This window comes from Tinamus guttatus, unplaced genomic scaffold, assembly GCF_059628265.1.
Source record: "Tinamus guttatus ecotype Peru unplaced genomic scaffold, ASM5962826v1 Tinamus_guttatus_pri_ptg000048l, whole genome shotgun sequence".
Lineage (NCBI taxonomy): Eukaryota > Metazoa > Chordata > Aves > Tinamiformes > Tinamidae > Tinamus > Tinamus guttatus.
Genome location: NW_028288582.1, coordinates 4,859,411 through 4,884,700, shown reverse-complemented (window position 1 = coordinate 4,884,700; position 25,290 = coordinate 4,859,411). Strand labels below are relative to the sequence as shown.

At 37.2% G+C, this 25,290-nt stretch overlaps 1 protein-coding gene across 1 annotated transcript in view; it reads right to left on the bottom strand.

The window, feature by feature from the left end:
* Positions 1-1,870: 1,870 nt before the first annotated feature.
* NUDT14 (nudix hydrolase 14) overlaps positions 1,871-25,290 on the bottom strand; it is a 56,554-nt gene continuing 33,134 nt past the window's right edge. Inside the window, exons 3-5 of the mRNA XM_088539426.1 lie at positions 16,807-16,871; positions 11,698-11,935; positions 1,871-2,456 (exon numbers count right to left, since the gene is read on the bottom strand). Of these exons, the coding sequence (XP_088395552.1) occupies positions 2,216-2,456; positions 11,698-11,935; positions 16,807-16,871 (544 nt within the window). The 3' untranslated portion in view covers positions 1,871-2,215. The remainder of the gene's footprint in view (positions 2,457-11,697; positions 11,936-16,806; positions 16,872-25,290) is intronic.

Below are 25,290 nucleotides of genomic sequence, written 5' to 3'. Positions count from 1 at the left end.
CTGCAGGGCTGGCCGGGCTCCTCCGTGGTGCTCTGAGGAGTCCTAGCTAAACGCAGGCGCCAAGATTCAAAGGCACTTCTAGACAGACTAACCTTTGCAAGGCGTATTTGGTCAGATGAATCACACCTGAGTGGCTTTCACCCCCAGAGCTTTGAAGAGTTGAAGCTTTGTGCTCTCACCAAGGTCATAAAAGCACCAGGAACGAATCTTGGGACGTTCCGATTTCAGGTTATGGCTCCAGTAGAGGTGGGAACATCTGACTGAGGGAAAATGCTCAGTGCCAAACAAAAAACCTAATTTCTGGAGAAATGGAGACATTTTGTGCACTTGTAATTTTGGAGCAAAGAGTATAAATAAATGCCTTTTTGGAAATTTTCATTTTTTTTCCCTCTAAATTACTGCATTATGTGGCAGAAAAGCTTTTGACTATATATGCACACAGTTATTACTGAACAGATCAAATGTTTCATGTAATAACTTTGATGGAATCAAATAGATACTTTGGCAACTACAGCCTGGAATAAGAGACGTAAATGCCCGTATCATACTTACATTATTTATTATTCATATTCTGGTAGTTCTTAAAGGCCTCAACAGCAATCAGGACACATTGTCTTAGACACTGTAAAGACACATAGAAACTGAGACCCAACCTTAAAATACCTTCCAATGTAAATACACGAGACAGACAAAATTAATTTACTTTTCATGATAACTCAGCGCTTGACTCATCCAGGCCATGCACAGTTCAGTGTAAATGTGTCTGGACTTTCATAAAAGGTATTTGACTCCCATGGACTGGGACTGTTCTTTCTCCGATGACTTTCCAGTGAGCTGTCCTCCATAGCTTTCAGGAAGATAGCAGCAGGTATCACTTTTAAAAACTTTTATTTTATTTTATTTACATGTATTTCGAAGTGCAGCAGTTTCAAATCAGCCACTGGGTATAATTACTTCCAACTGATCTGTACTCAAGTTATTCCAGTGACTATGTGAAAGGTTGCATATTCTCAGTACTCATCTCCTGAAAATACATAGCCTCACTAGCCCTACAAACATAAATAATGTCATCATGTTAATTAATGTCATCACGTTAATTAATATTAACCGAGTGAATAACGTGAACAAGTGCATAATTAAATTGCCAGACTTAATTCTCTCCCATTCATGCTATTAACAGTTTCATACGACAGCCTACATCTAAGCTATGCTGGTAGAATATATAATATACATTCTAATTAGATAGCTTATTGAATCAAACTGTGCTGCTCAGCACATCTGTGCAGGCTGTACAAGCTTCAGTATAAACTGCAGAAATGATAGTAAAGCCTCTCAGTAAAGCACTTCTGATCAGTAGATTTCAAAAAGCTTTACCTGAGGAGTAAGCCCTATTCTCAATCACTTTAACAATAAAGAAAATGAGATGCACATCTCAAAGAAAGACTTGTGCTAGTCATCTCACAATGAAATGGAAAGAATTTTGGCCTCTCAAGTCCTGCTCTAGAGAACAAATTTTGATCCAGTTAATCAAAGATTGTCCATAAAACAGAGAGATTTGTATCCAGTGCTGGCCCCCATGATTCATCCCTCTTTCCCATCACGGCTGTTCAGCCCTGCAGTTGGAATACACTCTAATTGCACTTTACATACACTTTAGTACACAGACTTAGAATTGGTCCACTGTCAGAATGACACATTAGCAGAGCAGCCTACAAATGTGTTTCTATCTGCTTACGAACTCAAGGTGTGCATGTGCAGAAATGCAGTTATTTTCTTTACAGAAGCTGGGCATCATAGAGGAAGCTCCTCCCTGAAAGCTGTGCAGAATTTACCGATGTAGCTGGGATATCTGACTACCCAGGTCTGCTGGCAGACCTTAGAGGAAGACCCCCAAAACAAAACCAAACGACCTCCACCTCCCAAAAACCAGGTATGGGAACAAGCAGCTGTCAGCATCCGTAGGCCATCGTGACAGGCCTGTGCAGCAGCTGCACGGAGGCTCTGAGCGTATCTGCCCAACAGTGAGAGCAGCACCACAAAAAGGGGGAGCTTCTAACGTTGGACACATTCACATGCAGCATTTTACTTCTAATTTTGCTTCTAAGTTTATTTTTGAAAGATTCCCTTTGTGATAATTTGAGGCAATCAAGGCAGACTTGCAGCTTTCCGTACTCATAGAAATAATGGGAAAGCTTTTCACAAAATCTTTGATACTTTATTTTTTTGGTAGATTGGGTGCTATGTTGCTCTGGAACCACACAAAGCCCAAAACGACACCTGGTGTCTTTGGGAGACTCTCATCAAAAGCAAACTTCATGGAGTCTTCTAAAGGTATTTCTACAACTTGTATCAGCTCTCCTTCTTCAGGCTGGCCACCTCCTTCTCCAGTTTTCATCTGGTCTGTTACTTCTGCATAAAATATGGTGTGCCTAGAACCTGTCAGACCAACTCCAGACCTGGAAAAAAGCAGAGAGGAATTTTTTTTTTTTAGATAAAAAGAAATTGGTGAGGAAGTAGGAAAGGAAACCTGAACCCTTAATGTGTGTCTGCTACACAGTGCCAAAATGCATGTCATTACCACCTGTTCATTTATAGGTTTAGAACATACAAATGCTATTTTGTTAATACAGAAACTGATAACAACTTTCATGCAGAAGAATCAACATGTTTTGAAAACAGTTCCATTTGAAATGGATTACTCTTTGAATGTATTCTTCAGCTCTGGAAAAAAATGTCGTTAGTTTGGAAGGAGACAGAAAAAATAGTCCTTGAATTGGTGAAAAATTTTGTGTGAAATCGAAATAAACTTTTTCAGCTTATCTCAGTGAGAGAAAGATCACACCATGATTACACCATGATCACACAGAGATCTGAAACAACAAAATGATGCTCTACTGTGTATCTGTATCCTACATTTGCTTGCTTGTTTTTACACAAGTATTTGATTTTTGATTCTTAAGAAGATTACATTCATTCACAGCTGGAGTCCTCTACTCATGGACTGGTACAAGAATAGAAAAGCAGCCTGAGAGTCTTTCTCTATCCTTCCTGAACTTTACCCTTGACCCACATGGACCACTCTAAGCACACATGTTTCTAAAGTAATTCGGTCTCCCAGCTAGATTTGTTATAGTGGATTTAGCTGAGGATATTTTAAATTATGTAGTCTTTCTTCAGCTAAACAGCTTGCTGTGTATTGTACTTATTTGCTAATCCTCTATTTCCTTAGAACTATTTCATTTAGATATTTTAAATAAGGGATAAGTACATAATCCACTCGGTCCTTCTAAGAAAATATTCACATTGAAATAGCAACTTCTTCACTTCACATGATTAAAAGTGACTTTTCATATTGAAAGAAACCCAATCCAAAGTTCACAAAGGTGATGAACCAGGAAAGCTTAAAATTAGTCTTTCTATTATTATACATACATGGGATCCTAAGATTTGTAGTATCACTATGATGTTAAGGTGTAAATCCATGCTTACTCTATCACTGGATAACTAAGTCTCTCAGTTAATGCAACGTAAATCACACTCCATTCACACACTATTCATCATTTGCTCCTCAATTCTTTTTAAAGTATGCCGGATTGGAATTTTGTTTTTGGAAACTAATACTGGTTATTGAAGCTGTTTTTCTACATCAATATACTCTTTCTTAACACAGAATAGGAGGTGAACAAGTGCATTTTTTTTTGAAAAATACTACTATGATTTTGGGCAGTATCTGCCAGAAAAGAGCTAGAGAAACTCATGTACCTTTGCCTGGCACTTCCAAGAGCTGAAAGTGAAGCCTCTGCCACTTCCTTTATTCCGTGCTCATCACTAAATTTCCGTGTCTGTACTACCTTTTGATACATGCTTTTACCAACAAAATGCAACCTACCAGCATGCAGCAAGAGACTGGACCAACAGCTTTCCCCTTCTCTTCCACTCTCACCAAAGTATGCGACCTCCTTTCTCAGTCAATCTGATTTGGTATTTACTCTTCTTAAGACCATGGGGTTTTTTTGTTTTTTTGTTTTTTTTCAGCTGCTCTTCTTAGTATTTGTATCCTATCATGGTGACCACCAGAGAAAGTTTGTCACTAAAAGTGCCCTTTGGAGCTGCAAGCATCCACAGACTCCACGTGTCACTGGCACTGGGTCAGGTACCTTCTCAGGACTCCCCTGTGCCACACTCCCTTTCTCCCTCTCTCCTGGGAAGCTGCCTGGAAGAGCAGGCCGTTTGCCAGCCCTGCTGCTGCTCATCTCGCCACAGCTGAAGCTCCAGCCAGGAGACAACACAACCCAAACACAGTCTTTAAAAGCAGCAGCAGTTGCGCACTGGGCCCACCATGCCCGTTTCATCATTCTAATCTCATTATAAAACTAAGGCAGAGTCATTTTTAATCAAGTTGCTGTCAGTGACCAGCTCTCGAAATCTGGGAGGCCATTTTTTATGCTAACGTGCTATCAGTGCTCTTTCTGCTGTGGGGATGACAGCACATTTCACTATGTCCCCTTCGTGTTTAAATACAATATACTTTCTTGGTATACTCAAGCAATAATGTATAACATTAAAAAGCAAACAAAAAGACCTGACTGAATACAAAATACTGATTAAAAGCAAACAGATCTATTCCACAAACTATCATGGCTAGCCAGTCTTTCAGTGAACAATCTACTCCCAACTTAGTCACCTTGCTCTCTGCCACTCTGACCCATCTATCAACTCCTCACTATCCTGGATCTGTCCATTGGCAAGAGCCTTACTGAGGGAAAGCCTTCATGATGGAATAGCACATTGTTTGTTCATTTTCTGTTCCCTCTTTTCCTTCTTCTTTTCTTGTTTGAGTAGGCAGAAACAGTTTTATTTTGCCTTATCAACTAGAGATCCAGATCTGGTTATCTTTATCTATAGTAATACGTGTTCTTTGAATTTCCAAATTTCTGTTAAGTATGACCAAAGGGTATGACTACTGATTTTCATGTTCTCTTAGTTTACTATTCAGCCTCCAAAGCAGTATGTTAACATTTCTAAGATTACTTATAGCCTCCTGCTATTTAGATGGCTAACTTTGGAGACTATTGCATTACATTATTTATCTATATATTGACTGTCCTTACTCCTTTCCTACTACTGAATGTTTATTTCAATGGTTTCAGTAAGAGTTTGAAAGAGAGAGGAAGGTACAGTACTTCATGAAAGGGATCTATTTATTATGTCTTTTTTATGTGATAATTCTTTGTCTAACTGCTCTGGCTTATTTTGTCACTTCATCATTTTCACATGATGAATGTCCTTTACCAAATTAAACATTGTCCAATATGGCCTACTGCTGTCTTCCACAACATTTTAGGCTTAGATATGTTTATACTTTGCATGTCCTTAGAAAACCATCAAAAAAGAGCACTATTGACATTCTATTTGTCTTTGTACCTTTGATGTTTACAGAAATCCAAGTTACAAGGTTTGTTGCTTTGAAGCAGTTTCGAGTCTCCATCTGGTTGAAATAAAGTGTTTTAACATACAGCCTTCAAAAATATGCATACATTTTAGTGATGTGATTTTGGATATTGGGACAGGAGGAAGAAGAGAGTAAGGAGGGCAAAAAGACATGGTTTGGTAAAGAAGCAACAGGTCGCCTTTATGTTTTCAGTATGCCTTCAGGCTTATGTGTCATTAACAACCTGCTATCTTCTTGCACAATTATTTGCACTTTTTGTGTACGAAGTTTAAAGATTTCGATGTGCCTTTATTCATGCTTATAGCCTTCTTTTTGCTACCTTCTGCCATACGCAGCCTGTGAAATATATGTTCCTGTCCCAAGTATTTTACAGTACAAATAAAGTGCTTTTGCCACGGTCTCAAATGAGTCACCTATTAACAGATTACAGCGATATTCATTAGCTTTGCATCTGGGGAAATCACAGGGGTCAGCACACTCGTGTTGGGAGCGATGGGTTTCAGCCTGGGAAAACCACCTTGCCGACAAAGGTGTCTCCCCTTGGTGGTACACGGGAGACTTGGCCTGGGCGAGGGCCAGCAAGATCCGGGTTTCAGGTCTCACTCCGAAGGTTTAGCACCATGTTGCCTGAACCAGGCACGTCATGGCTCATGCTGAGCCAGACCTGCTAAGCCTGGCTTGACCCAGCTGGCTGTTCTAGATACATTTTGATGTGTCTGCACTGTGCTTGATTCTAATTCACCACTGTTGGACAAATGCAAATGATGTATAGAAAGCACAGCTCTAATTTCCTTCGTCTCTATCACGAGAATCAGTTCCTTCTGAGAAGTTTATAGCTGCTTCAAATGACAGCTACATGGCTGAAAATACTCTTTCTCAAAATTTTTAAGGCATAAGCTCACAAATCCTGCAGTTCAAAAGAAAGAGACTTTTAAGACCTGAAATCCATTAGTACTAAACTTTTAGGTTTTTTTTCAGAGACAATTAGCAACCTCTATTACTTTTGACAACAAGTCTATGAACGCAAACATACAAAAATAAGGATATGAAAGTGTTATGGTTCTTATTACAATTGTAACTTCAACGTAAGTGTAACGCATTCAAACAAGACTGTATGCTGCACTCCCATGCTGCATGTCGAATGAAGCACTCAGATACTGAGAGGAAATCATGGTATGGCTTTCAAAGCTGTGGGCAACACATGTTCAGGTAAGAGCAGAGTGGAGATGCAGGCTCTGCAGAGCTAGTGCAAAGTGCTGCTCTTCACCGCACACCCAGGGCTGGGAGCAGGCGGACAGGGTAAGGTCATACCCAGCGCATTTTCTATCTACTTCCCTCTTAGATTAGGGAAAGCAGAATGGAGAGACTGTGACTCCAGTCTGCTTTTGAAGCACTGCAATAGTTGTTATCACAAAGCCCTTGTTGCCTTTATTAAATGTATGAGGAATTATGGCGCACAAGCACTACGGATGACAAAGTGGGACTTTTTGTTATTTGATATCCAAGTCCATAACAATAAGGCTACATTGCATAAGTATTTTTGATTACAAGTGGGTAACAGAATCTTATTGCTTTAATAAATTAAATAAATGCTTTAAATAATTAAATGTTTAGTAGTGCCAAAAGCCACAACTGAGTCCACCTTCTGTGACTGCTTGTGCTCAGCAAAAACAAGTTTCTGCTTTGAAAAATGTGTGAGTGTGTGTGGTGTGTGTGTACATACACATGTACCCGTTTCTAACTGGGTCAACATTCAAAGCATGTACTCAGGATTGGTTTTCCCCTCTGCTCGCGCCTAGGTTCTCATCTATGCAAACACATTATTATAGTCAATATTTAAATTTGAAGGCTTAATGACTTAATCAATGGTTTGACTTAGATTTCCGATGCACAACAATTAAAAGCTGGATTTCTCGTCTTTTCTTAATATTTAATGAACATAAGATATATAAGTAATTAACATTTAGCTGTTCATGTCAACATAGAAATATGTATTTTGATTATATTGTGACATAGTCAATGTGAAATTCCTAAATTAAATATATCAATTTCTAAAATATAATCCACTGGATACAGCCTTTGGGAACATAATGATTTTGTAAAACATGCTTACAGAGACATGCAACAGAAATCTCTGCTATTTGTGCTGAAGTCAAGATGTATTTAGGCATGCAGCATGTAGAGTGATGAACAATGACACGCAGCTTCTATTGTCACTTCTTAGGACCATTGTACAGTTCTGACACTACAAGCAGCAGGTGCAGGGAAAAAAAAAGCATAGAAGTAATTAACATAAAATTATATTACATTATGCCATCATCCAACAGGTGTACTAGCAGGTGATCTTTCTAATTATAACACACACCAACCTTTTCAAGAGCATTATTCTTTCTACATAATAACCTCTGAATACAAACCATTTTTACCTCATTGAACGGTGGCTAATAGCCATAGCACAGTAATTGGAACATCCAATATTAACTCTGTGAATACTCCTCTTTGTTGTATATCTTTGGAAAAGTCCCATATGTATGAAGAATAAAGTACCTACGTTAATAATTAGGCCCTTAAACTAATACATCTGATTTTTTTTTTTTTTTAGAGCCAGGTTTGGAACCTGCAGGTTCAACTGCATCTGATTTGTACCCATCTGTTTAATACGACCTCTGGCAGAAAAAAAAAGATGGATAGAAGGGAGTGGAACCACAAACTATGTCATCTTTATCCTGATACTGGGATGTATTACTGAAGTCCAAATCATTTTACAAACATTCAAGAAGACCAAGCATTTCAAAAACTATTTGAAAATGCTGTAAGCTGTAATAATATTCAAATAGTAACATCAAATAGTAACATCAACGTATCCTCATGCCCCTCTGTTGAAAAGGAACGAGACTCGAGGAAAACAGCTGGAAGTACTAAAAACCTAACTCACAGCTGAGTATGATACAGGATTCAAACTGACACTGCTAGGATACTGAGATAGAATAAAATGTTTATATCTGATTTATCAGTAAGTAGAAAGATTTGTTCACTTACAAAATTTAACATTTAGAAACATAAAACTGGAAGAATTTCACAGATTTATTTTAGGGCTATTAAAAATCAACAGTTATCAACAATCATTTTCATTAAGGCTCATTTTATTATTACACTACTGTAGTATCTTCATTTTATTACTGATCTATGGGATTCCTTTAGATAAATGTCAGCTACTGGCACAACCATCTATGTCATTTTTGAATGAAGTCACACACAGAGTTAACTAGAACTCAACACAACAGTGGGGACAAAACTTTCATAATGGAAAATGAAACCTCCAATATTACAGCAGCTGCTGACAAAAAGAAAAGCGGGAAAATGTTACTTACTCATGCACTAAACACCAAAGTAGCAGTTTGTGTAGGTGAGCTAAGAAAGGGAAACTCACCACCCCGGGTGTAAACAATACAGATTATTTTTCCAAAATGATTTACTGCCTCCATTTACAGGGCAAAACAAACCATTCTTCTCATTTAAATCTAGCTTCTAGGTAGGGGTACTCTACTGTAAGCACAGATATTTATGGTTCTTCAGTGCCTGATTCCTCGATCTCAAGTCAAGCCTCTCATAAAATGTTTGTTGTTCTCTTGATCTGTCCCCAGTGCCAGTCTCCTTCATTCAGCTACTCCACGCTGTCCACTTGTTTCTGGAATAATGTGTTCTAAAACTTTTGCCCAGCTACTGTCAATTCCCCAGCCTTTTAATTCTTCCTAAACTCCATTTAGCCCTGTGGATCATTCAGGGTAAGTCTGAGATCTTCTTATTCAGGGTCCAGCTTCTGCCTGATCAGCATCATGTTACAAGAGCTTCAGCAGAGCTTAAGCATCCTGTGGCAGTATCGCAACTACCCTTCTTGGACCAACTGAGAACTGCTACATCCGCCACCACTGCCCAAACTCAAAATCCACCACTGCAAGCCCCATTAGCATCAGGGAAAAAAAGCTATCTTCACATTTCCTCCAGGCTTTACTCGTACCTACTGCTTGAGTGAAATTAAGCTTTCCCCATTCCAGTGTGTCAGCTTGGCTGGGACATTTGAGTGCTCCAGTGTTGCCTTCGGGTTATTTTTTCAGCATTACTTCTTTATACTATCCATGGACCTGGATCAGATGATCCACCTGATATCCTGAATTCCATCTGACCAATATGATAATCCACAAACCTCTAAATACAGTACCTTGCTTCAACAACGGGTGCAAGATTCTTTAAAGGGTACACGTCTCCACATTGATGAACTTATATTCTCTGAGTCCATTAGATTTCATGGCATATTTTTGCTCTACAGCATTGCTCCATTTCTTCTTATTATTCCTATTTGAGGATCTTCTATTTTCCCCTCATCTGTACTCTCCCTTCACATGGTTTGTTCCCTCACTTCCTCAATCCATTAGCTATAGAACTGTATGTACCTTCATAGCTAAAACCATTCTCCCTTTATATTTCACCAATCTTTTCCTTTTCATATTCTTCCGTCAGGTCTGAGCTCAACCCCTGCTTTTATTCAATGCAAGCAATTTCCTTCTCATTAGCACAGTTCCAGAAAAAAATGTTATTAGGAATACAAGCCAACTCCCTGCTTTCTGACTGAAAAGTGTGTTGACACAGAAAGCCTTGCTTGTATGGAAGCCTTCTTGATGTGCATGCAATCCTGAGTTTTCATCTGCAAAGATGTAATAGTCTTAACTCAATAACTATGAATTATACTAACATCTTTCATGCGCCCTTGTATTTGTCAGGAATGGAAAAATAGCTAATAGATTTGTCAAGAATACATAATACGCAAGCAAACTAATTTCAGGCATAATAGGGTAAGAGGTCTTGTGGACAGGGGATATGAAACAAATACTATCACCTGAATTTATTAAGGATTTGAACTCTATCAATATTTCATTTCATTAAGACGTTAGGAAAACATGATATAGTTAGAAATGAAACTATGAAACAGGTGCAAAACTAGTATGACAACAGAACTCATGGAATGGTAACAAGATCGAATTGGAAATACACATCAAATAGGATTCCACTGGCAACCATCCTGGGCTCAATATGATTCACTAGTTTGTTTTGGACTTGCATATTGAGAGGCTACTGAATATTTATACATATATACAAGCGTGTGTTTCTGCACGCACACAAACATGTATTTTTATGCTATGGTCTATCAATGTCACAATGTATAAAATGCTATGGACAGCCTCTGTTCATGAATCTAAAAAGCAGTTTTTCTTTCAGTAGAACAAGCCCTTAACCTAGTTTCAAGGAGTTGTAAGAGCCAGCTCCTGCAGCTCACCCCCTACACTCCCCGAAGCATTGCTTGCTAATCCATCAGGAAATAACATTTGCCAGGATTGACAGCTGTGGATTTGTATTCAATTCCCAAATTAAAAACCAATGGCAGGGCCTAGTTCAACAGGGATGTCAAGCAAAACAAAGAAAGGAAAAAAAACCTGCAGCTTTCTCTGTAAAATTAATACATATGTTTGGAATAACAATACTACGGGGTGGGAAGGAGCTATAATGAGATTAAAGCTCTGTTCTCTTGATTTTAATGATTGACATTTTGTATTTTTCCTCTTTCTTTGTAGGTTTTCCCTCTACTGCTAATGTATGCTTTAATACATTTTAGTATCTACTGTAATAGATTTTAAGGCCCTGCAATAAACGGCATATAAAAATCTTCACACTCAAACCACAAATCTCGTCTATTAATTACTGTTCAATTCACAAAATTGAATTGTTTATACTTTATGACCCTAACACTACAAAGAGATCTAATGATGCAAACTGTCATGCTGCTGCAGAGCGCTATTAATGGAAAAAAACAGAGTCCATCTTCAGATATTCTCTTGTTAATCAGAACCCAATCAGAGTAATAATCAGAGATTAAAAAAGCCTGATATAGTTCTGATAAAACATTTTCTAATACCTTAACAAACTCTGCCACTAAGAGCTCTATGGGACAAATCACAATACACTAATTCTTATTTGGAATTCATCCTATAATTATGAGTTGAGATATAGTTTGTTACCTCTTTGCAAATACTTCTCTCACTTTCTGAAGATTGCACCTTTTACATACTTCTACATGTTCTTTGTTTCTCCAAAACAGGAGTTAAACAGGGAACATTAACTTACTTTCAAGCCACTTCTGAAATCTGTCTTTGAAGCAATAAAGTCAGGAATGTTAACTCTCTGCCATTTACCTGTAAGAGGTGATCTTCCTTAGGTCTGCAGCAGGAACACAGTAGCCACACTCTTCTAAGATCTCCTCACAGGCTATTTCTTCTATAGAAAGGCCTGGTTTGTCCACAATGCCAGCGCAGAGTTCATACGTCACTCCGACCACAGCAGGTAAAGGATCCTCTAGATGCCCCAAGTTCTGCTTGTCCTGGTTCTGGAAGACTTGAGGAGAGTGCCTTTCTACTTCACACATGTAAACAGCTTAAAAAATATGGAAGAAAAAGAAACTTTTTTTGAATGTACTCATACTGAATGGGGGAAAAAAAGGCACAGCATGAATTTTGCCTGGGAATTAAAAACCATCATGGCACCTGAGAGCAGCAAGGAAGTCAGCTAAGTGCTCTATTAAAATTATGACACACTGCAATTGGAATTTTAGGAAAACAGAAAAAAAAGAAAAAAAGGTTTTTCTGGTGTATCTGCAGAACATTCTTCCTGTTTACATCATTTGGGATTAGTTCCTGCACACTGCAAAAAGGAAAAAAAAGAAAAAGAAGTTTTTTCATCCCATAAGTCTACATCCCAGAGGCTCCAAACAGCTTCCATTTGCTGGGCTGCACGGATATCAGGATTTAATCTAACTATGCAGTTACTTTACAGGAAAGTTGGGTTCTACATTATGTACCATGTGCACAATGATGAGTCTTTCAGCCTGTCAACTCAGCTGTTATTTAGAAAGGATATAGAAAGCATGTATGTTTGTTTGAAAAAAAAAAAAAGGAAATCCTCTTTTGAACATATAGTTCCCTGCACAGATTCCTGCGTGGAATTTGAAAAAGACTTTTCAAATTAATCTACAAACAGCTGCTACTGTAATGCACTCCCAAAGAAAGTGCAATTGCATATTTTAGCCCATATTTAAACAAAACTTTGTGCTGATCTCAGTGGAGGCTTTGCCCAAGTAAGAACTGCAGGACTGCATTTAAATACACAATGAATCACTGTTGACAATTCCAGGTCACTACAGCTTTAATTTACAGGTATCATTCCATATGTTTCCTCTTTGAAATTTTCTCATGTCTATCCTTGCCTTTAATGAAAAGTTGCTGTATTTACCAGAGAGTATTATAAAACACCAAGAATAAAAGCTTTACTAAGATTTGAGATTATTTTTGAGATTATTTTGAGATTATTAAAATGTTTTACATGCATATTTTACATATGCATAACATAGTTTCCAAATGAGCTTATTTTCTATTTCCTATTCCAAATCTTATAGAACTGGTATATAAAAGAGATTGTGTTTAAAGAACTGTTTTCTTCTTCAAGAACCAATAACGGATTTGGTTCATTAGTTCTTAACATTTTTAAATGTTTAAAGTGTTGTAGCATGAAGGTACAGTGCAGTACTGTTAAGACCTTGATCTCTAGAGAAGAATTTGTACTCCAGAACTGAGTGTTCGCGCTCCTGCTTCGATGCTTTTTGAGTCACAGAAAATGCAGGGTAAAAAGATCAGCACACTGAGAAGGGAGCTACTTAGATTTGGCTAAAACAAACAAACAAACAAACCAAAAACCCACAATGTGCAGAAATGTGTCCAGAAATGTGTCCAGAACTTAAGACTTTTAAAGATGTTGTCAGGAAGTATACCTGGACCCTTCAGATGCAAATGTTTAATGAAAGGAGCCTCTACTTCTTATTTGAAGAATGAGTAATGAGTAGAGCTCCTTTATATATATATATATATACACACACACACACACACACACACACACACACATATATAAATAGGTGGCAATTTTATTGCATCCAAAGTCTGAGACACAGATCCTTGGAGGGTGTATATTGTCTAATTTGCAAATAAATAAAAAATAATAATACTAAAAAAGGAGTAACGCAGGCATCTCAGTAAAGGACTCGGCATCAAAAGAGGCTGTAGGTAGATGCTAGGTGCTGAAGCATGAAATCATGATTAAACTAACTCCTGCCGACTCCCTGAGACATCCTGTCATTCCAGCTGGCACCTACCGTTCTACTTGTCTCTCAGCACAGCTGGGCTCCACGTACATCAAATCCTCCATTCCCAGATGGACACCACCCAGCAGCCCCGTTCAGAGCACACCCTGGCCTACACTAACACTCCAAGTAGACACACAGCTTCTCAAGAAAAGAAAAGGTACTGGGCAGTTTTGCATGAGTCCAGCACCGAGGAATCAGAGCATATATTCCCTGACTCTCCCAGGCTGAGGAAAGTTCACGTTCATAGTGTTAATGAATTAGAGAAGCCTAGAACAGCAAGCTGCTTGCTAATATCAGGGAAAGGAGGGTCCCCAACATCTCTTCTGAAGCTGCACAATTGCATGCATGAGCCACATGAGATGCAGTATATATATATATAGCTACAAATATATACAGATATAGAATATGCCTGTGTAAATTGGCTAAGTTATCAACTCCCTTCTTCCCTCTTCCTCATTCTCCCAGGACTATTTCCATTCTCGTCTTATTTCAAATATATAAATGGTTTTGAGAGCATATTAGAATCAAGACCTCATGTCCCAGCAGAGTAATCCACCCCTAACGTGTCTGATTGCTCTCTTGTCTCCCCTTAGCGTAAACTAAAGTTTACACTACTTTAGTTAGGAACAGCCACTTCATCACAGGGACATTTCATCCATTATCAGACATACACCAGTGATGAGCATCAGTGTGATAAGGGCTCAGACAACCGTGTGGGGCCTATTAAGAATCTTGATTAATTATCCAGGAGCCATTCAGCTGTAGGGAATCTTGGAGCAGAGATTCCATTTTAAGTGATGTACTCAAATATCCTTCTGCATAGCCAGGATAAAGCTACGAAGAATTAGTCAAATCTGATGGTAATTGTTATTCAAAGCAGCCTTCTCAGAGACTTGTTTGCGCACCCAAAAGACAAAGGGACAACACTATGGATTTGAAAGGGTAACTGGGACCTAACTGACAAGAGAAACACACTAGTTTCTGTTCAAACTTTTGGTTTCTCTTTGATTGCATCAATGTGTGGTACCTCCTGAAACAAAACATGGCTTATGACTCAAATCTTTCATGATGTTTATTTTGAGTCATTGAAAAAAACAAATACCACAATTATATTTGATATGTGTGGTCAATCAACTACCAAAATGAGCATAGCCAAGGACCTTGGCCCATGAGTCATGGTGTGAGGATCTGATATGGAAACGACTGAAATACATACATAATTTTTCATTCTTTCTCTGTTCTTTCCAAATGTGTGATTTTATTATCATTTAAGATGACCTAAGTCCACAGTGCCACCAAGAAGTATGATCCTATCTTCTGCCTCACTCCAGACGTGCTTCTGCCATTCCTTCAAGGCAGTACGGACTTCCTATGACCACTCAGATCAGCCAGCTGCTCTGCATAAAAAATCTTGCCCGTTTCAGCTGTATCAGACCTCTGCTGTGGCTGTACAAGGGCTTGCACCGTTGGAAGTGTGTGAGGTGGGAATGTACATTCGAAGAGGGCCTGCTGCCTTCAGAAGCAGCACAGACCTAAACGGTCAAAAATCAACCACAAAACCACACGCTAAGGACAGGCGAGCGCAGATGTCAACAGCCTCGCGTGCAGGGGACGTGCCTGTCACTGCGCGGCGGCTCTTTGCTCCCAAGGAAAGAGCCGCCTTACAGGCCTGGTGAGATCCCGATGGCTGCAAGTAATCAAAAAAATCTCGGCTCTAATTTCTGCTCTGTGGAAACACCAGGCAGACAAGGCAGAGAATAACTAGATAATGGAAACACAATCACAGCAGTATGAGCAATGTATGGGCATGGCTGTGATCACTGAGCTGCTATGGGATGTCTGGCTGACCACAAGTCCCTAATACCAGCTTTGTGAACAGATCCAACCTCTGATTGCAAAAAGAAAAATAAGCCAGTCTTTTGAGGCAGAGTCCTCTAGCAGGTTTGGTACTTACATGGAGATGATAGAATGGACATGTCTGTGTTACTGCTAGAGCTGTATCCCATGTTTTTGCACCTTTCCACCCCCTCCCCACAATTTAAGCATATATCCTTAACAGAAAGAATAATATTGGTTGTTTTTAAAGGTTCTCTTTCATATGTTTGCCTTTGGTTTCCCTAAATAAAGGTTCACATCATATACTGCTTTGGGTCCTCAGAACTGGGCAGTATTTCACAGTCCATTATTCATCGATGTATACACAAGTGTGTGTGAAAGCCTCTGCAATCTAACTGTGTAAGACTGCCTCAGAGGGGGCAACACATACACGAGCTATTTTATTTGTCTGGCAAATAGAAATAGAAGGCAGTAATTCATCAATAAATAGATAAACAAACTTAACAGTAAGCATAGTGCTGCACTGGAAGCCTGAACTATCCATATAACAGTTCTGTGCAACGCTGAGCCACCTGCCAAACACTGTTGGTAAGGACAGGATGAACCTGCCCTAGAAAGTTTCCAATAAAGTCTAGCAGGAACAGTCTTGAAACAGTCTCCTAGCAACAGTCAGTGAAATATCTTGTGATTTTTTAAATTAACATGCAGAGAATACATATTTCATTTTTAACCTTGAAATGTAAATAACACTGTGAATTAAAATAACTGATACAAAAAGTTAAAAAAAAGCCCTTCAATTCCTAATATATGCTTAAGAGAAATTCTCCATGGATTGATGAAATTGTGTAAATATTCTTGTGTTCTTCTTATTTAAATTCTCAAGCATATAATTCACAATAATATGTAAGCTACTATTATTTGCTTTTTTACAAAAAGAAGGACTATTGTGTTTAGGCACCAAGCTTCCTACTATACAGGTCAAGATGAAAACTTCACATACAAGCATGCTCATTATAAACTTGTGTGTTTCATCAAAAACAGGGCAATGACTAACCCCAAAAGCAGAACATCAGGCTATTGTGGTCATTTGTTTCATCTATAATGGAAATTCCCTTAGTTAGAAATTCTGGCCTACTGAAAAGCATGGGCCATAATACAAAGCAACAGAATATGGAACAAAGATTTTGACACCACAGATGCACCAACTTTTAACTGCTAAACCCTTAATAGCTTGCTTCACTAGAGAGCAAAAGTAAATCTAAAAAAAGAGGATTACCTGGGCGGAACTGCTTCACCACAACAAAGCACTGCCGAGAAGTGTTAAAGATCAGGATTGACACACTAAGGGAGAAGATGAAAACAAAGATCAATGCCTTATGAAGGATTAATGCAGCACCATTAAACTTACATCTTGTGAATTTTATTTTAACTACATAAATATACAAGGTATTTATTACTAAACTGCAGTGCAACAAGATACTTGTTCAAAAACCATTAAGAGTAATGGCTAATGGGTCATGCTACCAAAGAGAGAATTCATCTAAAATTAGATCACTTTTGTGTCCTTCCGTGAAAAGAAAGTAACCTGACAATCAAATCCTTCATCCCAACAGAAAAGAATCCACACCAGCTTTACGGAGATGGATAGCAATAAAAAGGAAAAGAAATTATTTAAAAATAAAAGTATTTGCTTCCCTCATCTTAATCTCAGGTTAGGATAATTAAACTCTTGGCACAGTCTAGTCCCAGTCACAACCAGAGACTTTTCTGTGCATAAGCACAGAGCATCTCCTATTCCCGGCCACTCACTGTGCTTGAGCTGTAGAAACAGACTCCAGCACAATCTAAATGTGTGCAAATTCAGATTAAAGGCAGTTTAACTGCTAACACATTTTGTGTCTTAAAAATCATAGTTTAATCTCTATCCGTTTCCCTATGTCATGGGAAAAAGTGACAGGCCAAGTATTCAAAACATAATATAAACAAAAACTGTTGACTACTGATTTTCCCCACTCCCTCTTCCAAATAAATTTCTTCTAGATTTTACTCAGTTACAAAAAAACGAAAAAACAAAAACCCCAACTCTTTCTTACACTGGTATCCTATAAAAAAAAAACATACAGAAATCAAGTGTATATTATGCTCATAACCATGGTAGCATTCTCTTATATGATATTCTTCACTGTATGTAATCACATGTTCATTTATTATTCTATGAATTCTACAATAGATGAGGCTAAAAACAGCATATTTGCCGAGTTTCAAATTCTCAGCATTCTTTGCAGAAGAGATGTATATTTATTTTCACTATTTGATTTAATTTTGAAGCTTCGCAGACTACTATTTGATGATTATTTAAATTAATATTAATGTTTATTGTAATATATAAAGATGAAAACAGAAAAGTCCAGGTGCTAATATTTATATTCATGGTTGCTATTATCAAAGACCCATTCTGCATATTGATAACTTCCTGCCCAAGAGATGTCATTTGAAGGCTATTTTAAAGCAAAGGTTTTAGCCTTCTGAGCTACTGGAAGTGCATGTTCATTCTGTTTACACATATGGAGAGAGGTTTGTTCTGATGAGAATCTAGAAGTTATAGTGTGTGATGTGAGCTGAAGTTAAACGGGAGCCTAAAGTGTTTTACGGGTTACTTAAGTATTTTCTTTAACCATTTTCTTTTTTTTTCCCAAACACTTTTCCCCAAAGTGGTAATTCCTGAAGGTAGGAAAAGCATTAAAACAAGGTATTTTTTCCCAATTTTTAAAAAATATTTAAAAAAATTGATTTGTTGTTTATAAACAAAATAGCCGAAATCAGAAACAGTGAGAAGCTAAAGTTACAGAATTTCCTGAAGGATACACATGCCTTTTACCTTTCTCTACACCCACTATTCCAGGCCCCGTCTTTCCTTTGGCTCGTCTTCTTCAGCATATCTCATTAAATAACTCTAACCAGCTCTCATTAAAAATGGCTCAGCTATTAGACATTATTTTTTCCTAAGAGTCAATCATTTCAGATTTTTATGGAACAGATGGGAAAATTAAAAACAATCTGTCAGAATTAAGGAACAAGATCAAATTAAGCTGGAAAGGAGTAGCAGCAAGTTATTACAATTGTCTGCTTCTCACACCATCTTGAGATGAGAGGGTACAGAAATGGCACAAATCTGTATAACTTTCAGTTTAATTACTTTTAATCTTCTGAGTGACTGACAAACAATTTTCAGCATAAATTTACATTTTTTACAAATGACAACACATGAGTTCTAATACTTCCCATCACAACACATGAGTTCTAATACTTCCCATCAGAACTGGAGTCGCAAAGAAATTTCAAATTTAAACCTTCTTTAGATGAGTGTTACACTATAAATGAAACATGGTATTTTTTCCTCCACAAAAAAAAAAAAAAGGCATAAAATATTTTCATAAATTATGAGATTTATAGCTTATCACAACCTTCCCAAAACTGCATTAATGAAAGGTATTTCAAAATTAGAGTAATTTAGGGCAAGACTGTTTAATTACATCTCAGTGGAGGATCCCTTTAGCCAATGCTTTCAGTGGCGTTCCTCATTGCTGCAACAGCCCAAATATGCTGGTTCAGTTGTTAGGTCTGGCCTATGAAACAAGGGCAGCATACTGAAAGTCCTGGCCTTCTAGAGTTTTAAATCATAATATAAAAGATTTTTTACAAAATTATTTGAAGATTACTATTTTCACAGACTATACAGGCTGTTGAACATGATTATCTACCGTAAAAGCAGAGGTTTCAGATGCATCCTTCAATGGTAAAATAGCATTGAATATTACATATGTATTTCATGTTTCAAAGAAATTAAAAAAAATACTGCAGTGAATCATACATGTACATACATTAAGTGATCAATAAGAAGTAAAAATACAAAATAAAAAATTAAACCATTCACAGTGATTATTGGAAACATCCATAGAAGTAAGAGAAAGACAAAGATGATCAACCCAGGCCAAGTTAGACATTATCACGATAACTGTGTGGAATCACAAAAAGGAAAGAAAACAAAGCAAAACAAACAAACAAAACAAACAAACAAACAAAAGACTTTCCTAGAATGATGTGAATCCTGGACAAGAATTTAATCTGACATTAACAGCAAAACTCCTAACACTATGATTCATGTGCACCCCTCTCATAAATGCAAAGGGCTAATTTGGAAGTCTTTTTATATAGAGGAAAAGATTCTCAGGTGTGATAGAACGATGATGGATCCAAAACTTGTCTCCATACCTTAAAAAACGGCCATAGCATGTCTGCACAAATGCAAAACTATTCCGGTAAAGACCTGCCAATCATATCATTCTAGGTGGTAGACTGCTGCTTTTACTATAATCCAAAATTGAATATGTTTGCCTGCTACTCCTCCTGCATCTGTCAGAGGTTCTCTTAGGGAATACACCAAAGAAAACAAATTAGGAGATGATACAGGTTCGTACATAGTCTTCCAGGGACAGTGGAGATTGCCGGCCTGATCTGCCTTCAGCCCAGCGCCTCCTCAGCCTCCTCCTAAGGATTTATACAGGTAGTAATTGACCACTGCAGTTACGGGAGACTTTATCCCAAGAAAACCAAGGATGCAAACAGGTCACTGTGCATTGACACAGGATACCATTCTGTCCTTCTCTAAATTCATTAACAATTAGGGTAGCTTTGAATTATTTTAAGGAAGAATCACGCCTAAAATGTCAGTAAGATCTCTACAAAGACCAGCTAGGGTGTACTTGAACAGCCTGTACTCTGCCATGTACTCAGATCTGCAGCTGAAGTGTGCCTGCTCTTGGTATTTGACATTTGCTTAAAGAGACACCAAAAGGCTCATTTTAATACTTTTTCCTTTTTTTTTTAAAGCACTCTTCAATTAAGAATCTCACATAATGATTAGTCACTGTAACTCAAAAAGCAAACAAAAAAATCCTGACAGAAATAGGCAGGTGTTAGGCTTCTATAACGGTACTAAGGCTTCCATAAGATATGTAAATTAAGGGGTGGAAATTACATACAGCTGACCCACAGCTATCCAGAATACAAGAATCCAGATTCTTAATTCCGCTTCCAGATTTAAGACTTGCATTAAGATATCCACTTGAATATATCCTTTATAATCCAAAACATCTCTTGCAGAAGTTTGGAAAATAACCAACTAAACTGAAAGTTGACACCCTATTAAAATTTTCACACACATATAGAGGGCAGAAAGTTAATTCTTTTGAAGCATCTTCTAGCAGCTAGGAAAGTTAAATCTGCTTTGCCAAAGCTGTAAGAATGTGTACCTGGAAAGCTTCAATACTCCAAGGAGCTTGTTTTTGGTTCTTTTTTCCTCCATGTTGTCTGCTTTTTTTTTTTTTTTTTCCTCTCCTTTTTGGGTTGAAACAGAATTTCACCTTGTAGTCATTGGTTCAGTAATCTTCTATCTTGATGATTTGTCAGTTGTTGACCTCAGCTACAGTTAATCCACAAGCAACTGCTAAGACTAGCTAATTGCTTTTCATGAGACAGAAACAAACTTTTAAAGTCTTTTAATAAAGATTAACTCGGCCTTTCATTATTCTTAGTTATGACCTTAACGCACATTTTACAAATGTGTATTTGCCAAAAAATACAACATAACACAGTAACAGCAAAAAAAAAGGATAGGACTCTCTTGTGTTTCTGTGAATGAGTAAGACTCTCAGGGCTGGAGACGAGGCTTTTTAAAGATAATCTTGTGCTAATACTGCTGTATACTAAGTAATTGATAAGGAAATAAGGGCAAAGAAACTGACCTTTCTTTAATCATTCTAAGCGCAACTTGCTATCTGCTTGCATAGATGCCTGGCATATCACACACATGAATTCTGATCTGAATGGAATATTAGAGGATAAAGCACCTAAAAAGGCTGCCCTGGCATTAAAAGCCCAGCCTGTCCAGTTATTAACCCCAGCTACTTCAACCTACCCTTAAAGGCTAAGAATTATTTTGTAATTAGTTCAATGTAGTATTCTTTGTGCTGCCTGCAAATGATAATCTCACTTCTGTTGTGAAGGCTCTAGGAAGAGTTATTTGATTAAAAAAAAATCAGAACACATGGTTATTCGGTTACCATTCTCAAGAAGAGATGGAAGTAGAATGGAAGATCTGAAACAGTAAATATGAAAATGAAATGCAGGAATAAAAGCAAGTAACTGATGCAGGCAGTCCCCTTGATTCACAAATGATATTCACTATTAAAAATCCCCTAGATGCAATCAAAAGAAGATAACCCAAAGCAGTATGCAACCACAGAAATATTAACAGAAGTAAATTTATCTTGGCTTACAGATATAAAACACATAATATTTTTGCCTATATGGCTCATAAAAGAGATAATTTATTAATCTAGTAGGAAAGTTAGTAGGACAAATGAACCATTTAGCTGTCCTACAATTATTTTAGCTTTGGAGTATACATCTATTTTCTTAAAGTTATGGAGTTTCAGCTTCCTTCATTCATACAGTATTGCAAACTAGATCTTTCATGTCAGTTTACCACATCAAGAACATCATTCCATTTAGTTTTTTCAAATACTACCTTTGAGAAGTACCCCAGATCAGAGTGAAAGCAAAGCGGCTAACAAGCACCCTTTTCTGGTTCTAATCAAAACTGGCTGCTGCACTTTCCATTTTAGAGCAAACAAACAAAACCACAGACTTGTTTGATCTAATAATCAAAAATAATTCTGTTGGAGGATTCATACATCAGCAGGGTGCAGTTCATCTTCAGGTATTTCAAAAGTATTTTTGCGTCTTTGTGAAGTAAAGAAATAGGTTCCCTGTGTTGCTTCTCTATTCAAATTAACTATTCATTTCTTCATAGCTAGACATGTCCAGGAAAACTTTTAATACGGCCTCTATAAGTGTTATCTTCTCCTTTTTAATCAGAGAAGCACCTAGTACCTTAAGCCAGAGAAAACAGTCCCTTCATTTGCAGAACAGACATGCACTAAAGTTGTACCCTTTGATTATTCTGCAGTGTCTGCAGTGCAATTCTTCTAGTTTCCCAGAGCTTTTAGCCATAATGCAGATAGTCCTTAGATTAAATGTGTGTGCTTGCAAAATCTTTATTGGTTCATTTAAGTCTTCCTTCAAAGCATTTTACATTTTTCAAAGGCCAACACCAATCCAATTGGCTGCTTAAAATGCAGCCTATTACAAAAGCAAAGCTATAAGCTCCTGACAAAAACATTCAGCCTTTCATAGTAATCACAGATAAAGTGGATTTGGCGAAAGATAATTAGAGACCTCTAGAAGACTACTGTGTTCTGATGAAATTTGAATGATCTTCCAATACAATTTAAATACATTTAGCATTAAGTAAAACCAGAATAAAGTGGTAAGACATGTATGTTTAAGAAAAATAAATACGACTTTAGACTAAAAACAAAAGGAAGATTAGTTTCAGCAAACTGAACTGCAGAAGGAAGTTGTTCATGACACCATAAAGCAGGAAGCATATGTTTGGTTAATCATCAGACTGGTGGAAAAATGAGTTAAGCAGTGCTAACAAATCTATGTACCTGCACTTTTAAAATATAATCTATCTACTTATAATGCACTAATTTGTATCTGGGTGCTTAATCAGTCCATCAAAGAATAAGAAGCATCAGAACTTTGTGGAATAAATAATCCTTTCTGTTTTCACATAACACCACCAAAAAAAAAAAAAAAAAAAAAAAGCAAATTCAACTGCAAAATAAATGAGGCATCAAAGCAGGTTGCTCTCAATAACATTCTTTAAGTGTCATATTTTGGCCGGTATCCCAGGATACCCTTGGGAATGACACACTGAATCTCAATGGGATTCTTTTAACAAAATATTTTAATAACTAAATTCAGGGTTTATTCTAATTTATTTGATTTGATTAAGTAAAGCTTTGTGGGCCATTATATGCAACATATGCCAAGAGTTTGACTGGCTTTTGTTCCAATTCTTAATTATTTGTGAAATTGCTGTTTATAATTCCTATCACGTAATAAAAACAGTAAGTGATCTACCTAAATGGCAGCAGTATGACTGCATTCTGAAATGACAAAAGTCATAGTTTCAAAGGAATACGAACTTTCAAGGACACATCACCAAGAAACAACAAACAAACAAACAAAAACTTGAGCCTTCTGCACTACCTAAAGTAAAACACAAACCACAGCAGCTTGGTTTCACATGCACCAAAAATCAAATATGAAGTAAATAACAATCAACCTCTTCTAAAATACAATCATACTGTCGTATCATGATTAACAAGAATAGACTGAGAAACAGTCGCTGTTAATCACATTTTACCTAGTTTTCCCATTTCTAAAATGCTGGATGCAAAAATCACTTCCTTTCTAAGATATATTTACAGCTAAAATTCAAAATTATATGATGAGATTATAGAGTGTTTCTTAGCTTTCATAAGACCAATCGTACCAATCTCAAAAGCTGACCAGGACCACTCTAATGTCTCTAGACAATATTAGCTTTTGGCAACCCTTCCAGTCAAAACATGTTTCAACCAAAACCACCTGGAAGCAAGGAGGAAACTCTTGTGTTCAGTGAGTGTAACAGAATAACATGCCCAACTATTTTGCATATTATTGAAAATTCTGAAAACTGAAACTCTTAAAAAACTAGATCCTATAATCTGGCCAACATAAATGCTTAATTTTAAGCATTTTCATTGATTCAGTTCTTAACACTAGGCCAATGTTTAACTTTTCCAAGCAAGGGAAGCCCTGAATAGAAAACTTAATGACATTTTATCCAAATTCAGCGATACAGTTGAGAGAGTTCGTATGCTATATGGTGTTTCAACGGCACATACTTAAAGACTAGGAATCAGAATCTGAAAATCTGGTTTTTGATTTTGCATTTTTCTCTTACCTTTACAGTGCCAAATACAATTATTTTTGCCTCGTTGCTATGACTTTATATAGATCGGATCTTAAGTTAACAACATAATCAAATAATAAGACATCTAAAAGACAGTAAATATGCCTGCAGAATTCCTGGCATATAAACAGATGTTCTGTCAAGCCTCAGTACAAAAAAGAAGAGAAATCAGACATGAAGTGAATTTTATTTGCAAATACCATATGCAAACAAATCATGTAATTACTAGGTTGAAAGGGAACTAACAGTTTACCAAGTTTGTTCCTTCTAATAGCAGGAAAAATATTATCCCGATAGCATCCTTGATAAACAGATTCCATGTCTAGACTTGAGCATTTTCAATGATAGTGATTACAGAACATACCTCTTAGACTGTCTTATGTCTCTTGATAAAAACGGTTTCTTCGTCTTCATTTTTAAGTGTACTTTCTTATGAGACCAATATTTCTCAATCTGTCATTGATGACTGATGAAATTAAACGATTCCTGTCTGCTTTATTACATCCTTTTACATTTTTGTGATAAGCTGTAATTCCTTTCTCTTCACTTGGCTTATCCTTTGTATGAACATGCCCAGCCATCATTACCTTTTCTCTCAGCTATTATCTCCTCAAACTTTTTATCATTTTTGCTGTTTGTTGAACTACACCCAGTTTTTTGAAATTACATTATCTTCTGTGCTATCTCTGAAGATAATCACAAAAATTCCACACCATCGACACCCTGAAGGAGACATTACAAGGAAAGACAAGGTTTACAGCACAACAGTGTGCTGCCATACCTAAAAGGCACATGCCACCCAAGAAATAGAGTTTACCTATGTTAAAAGCA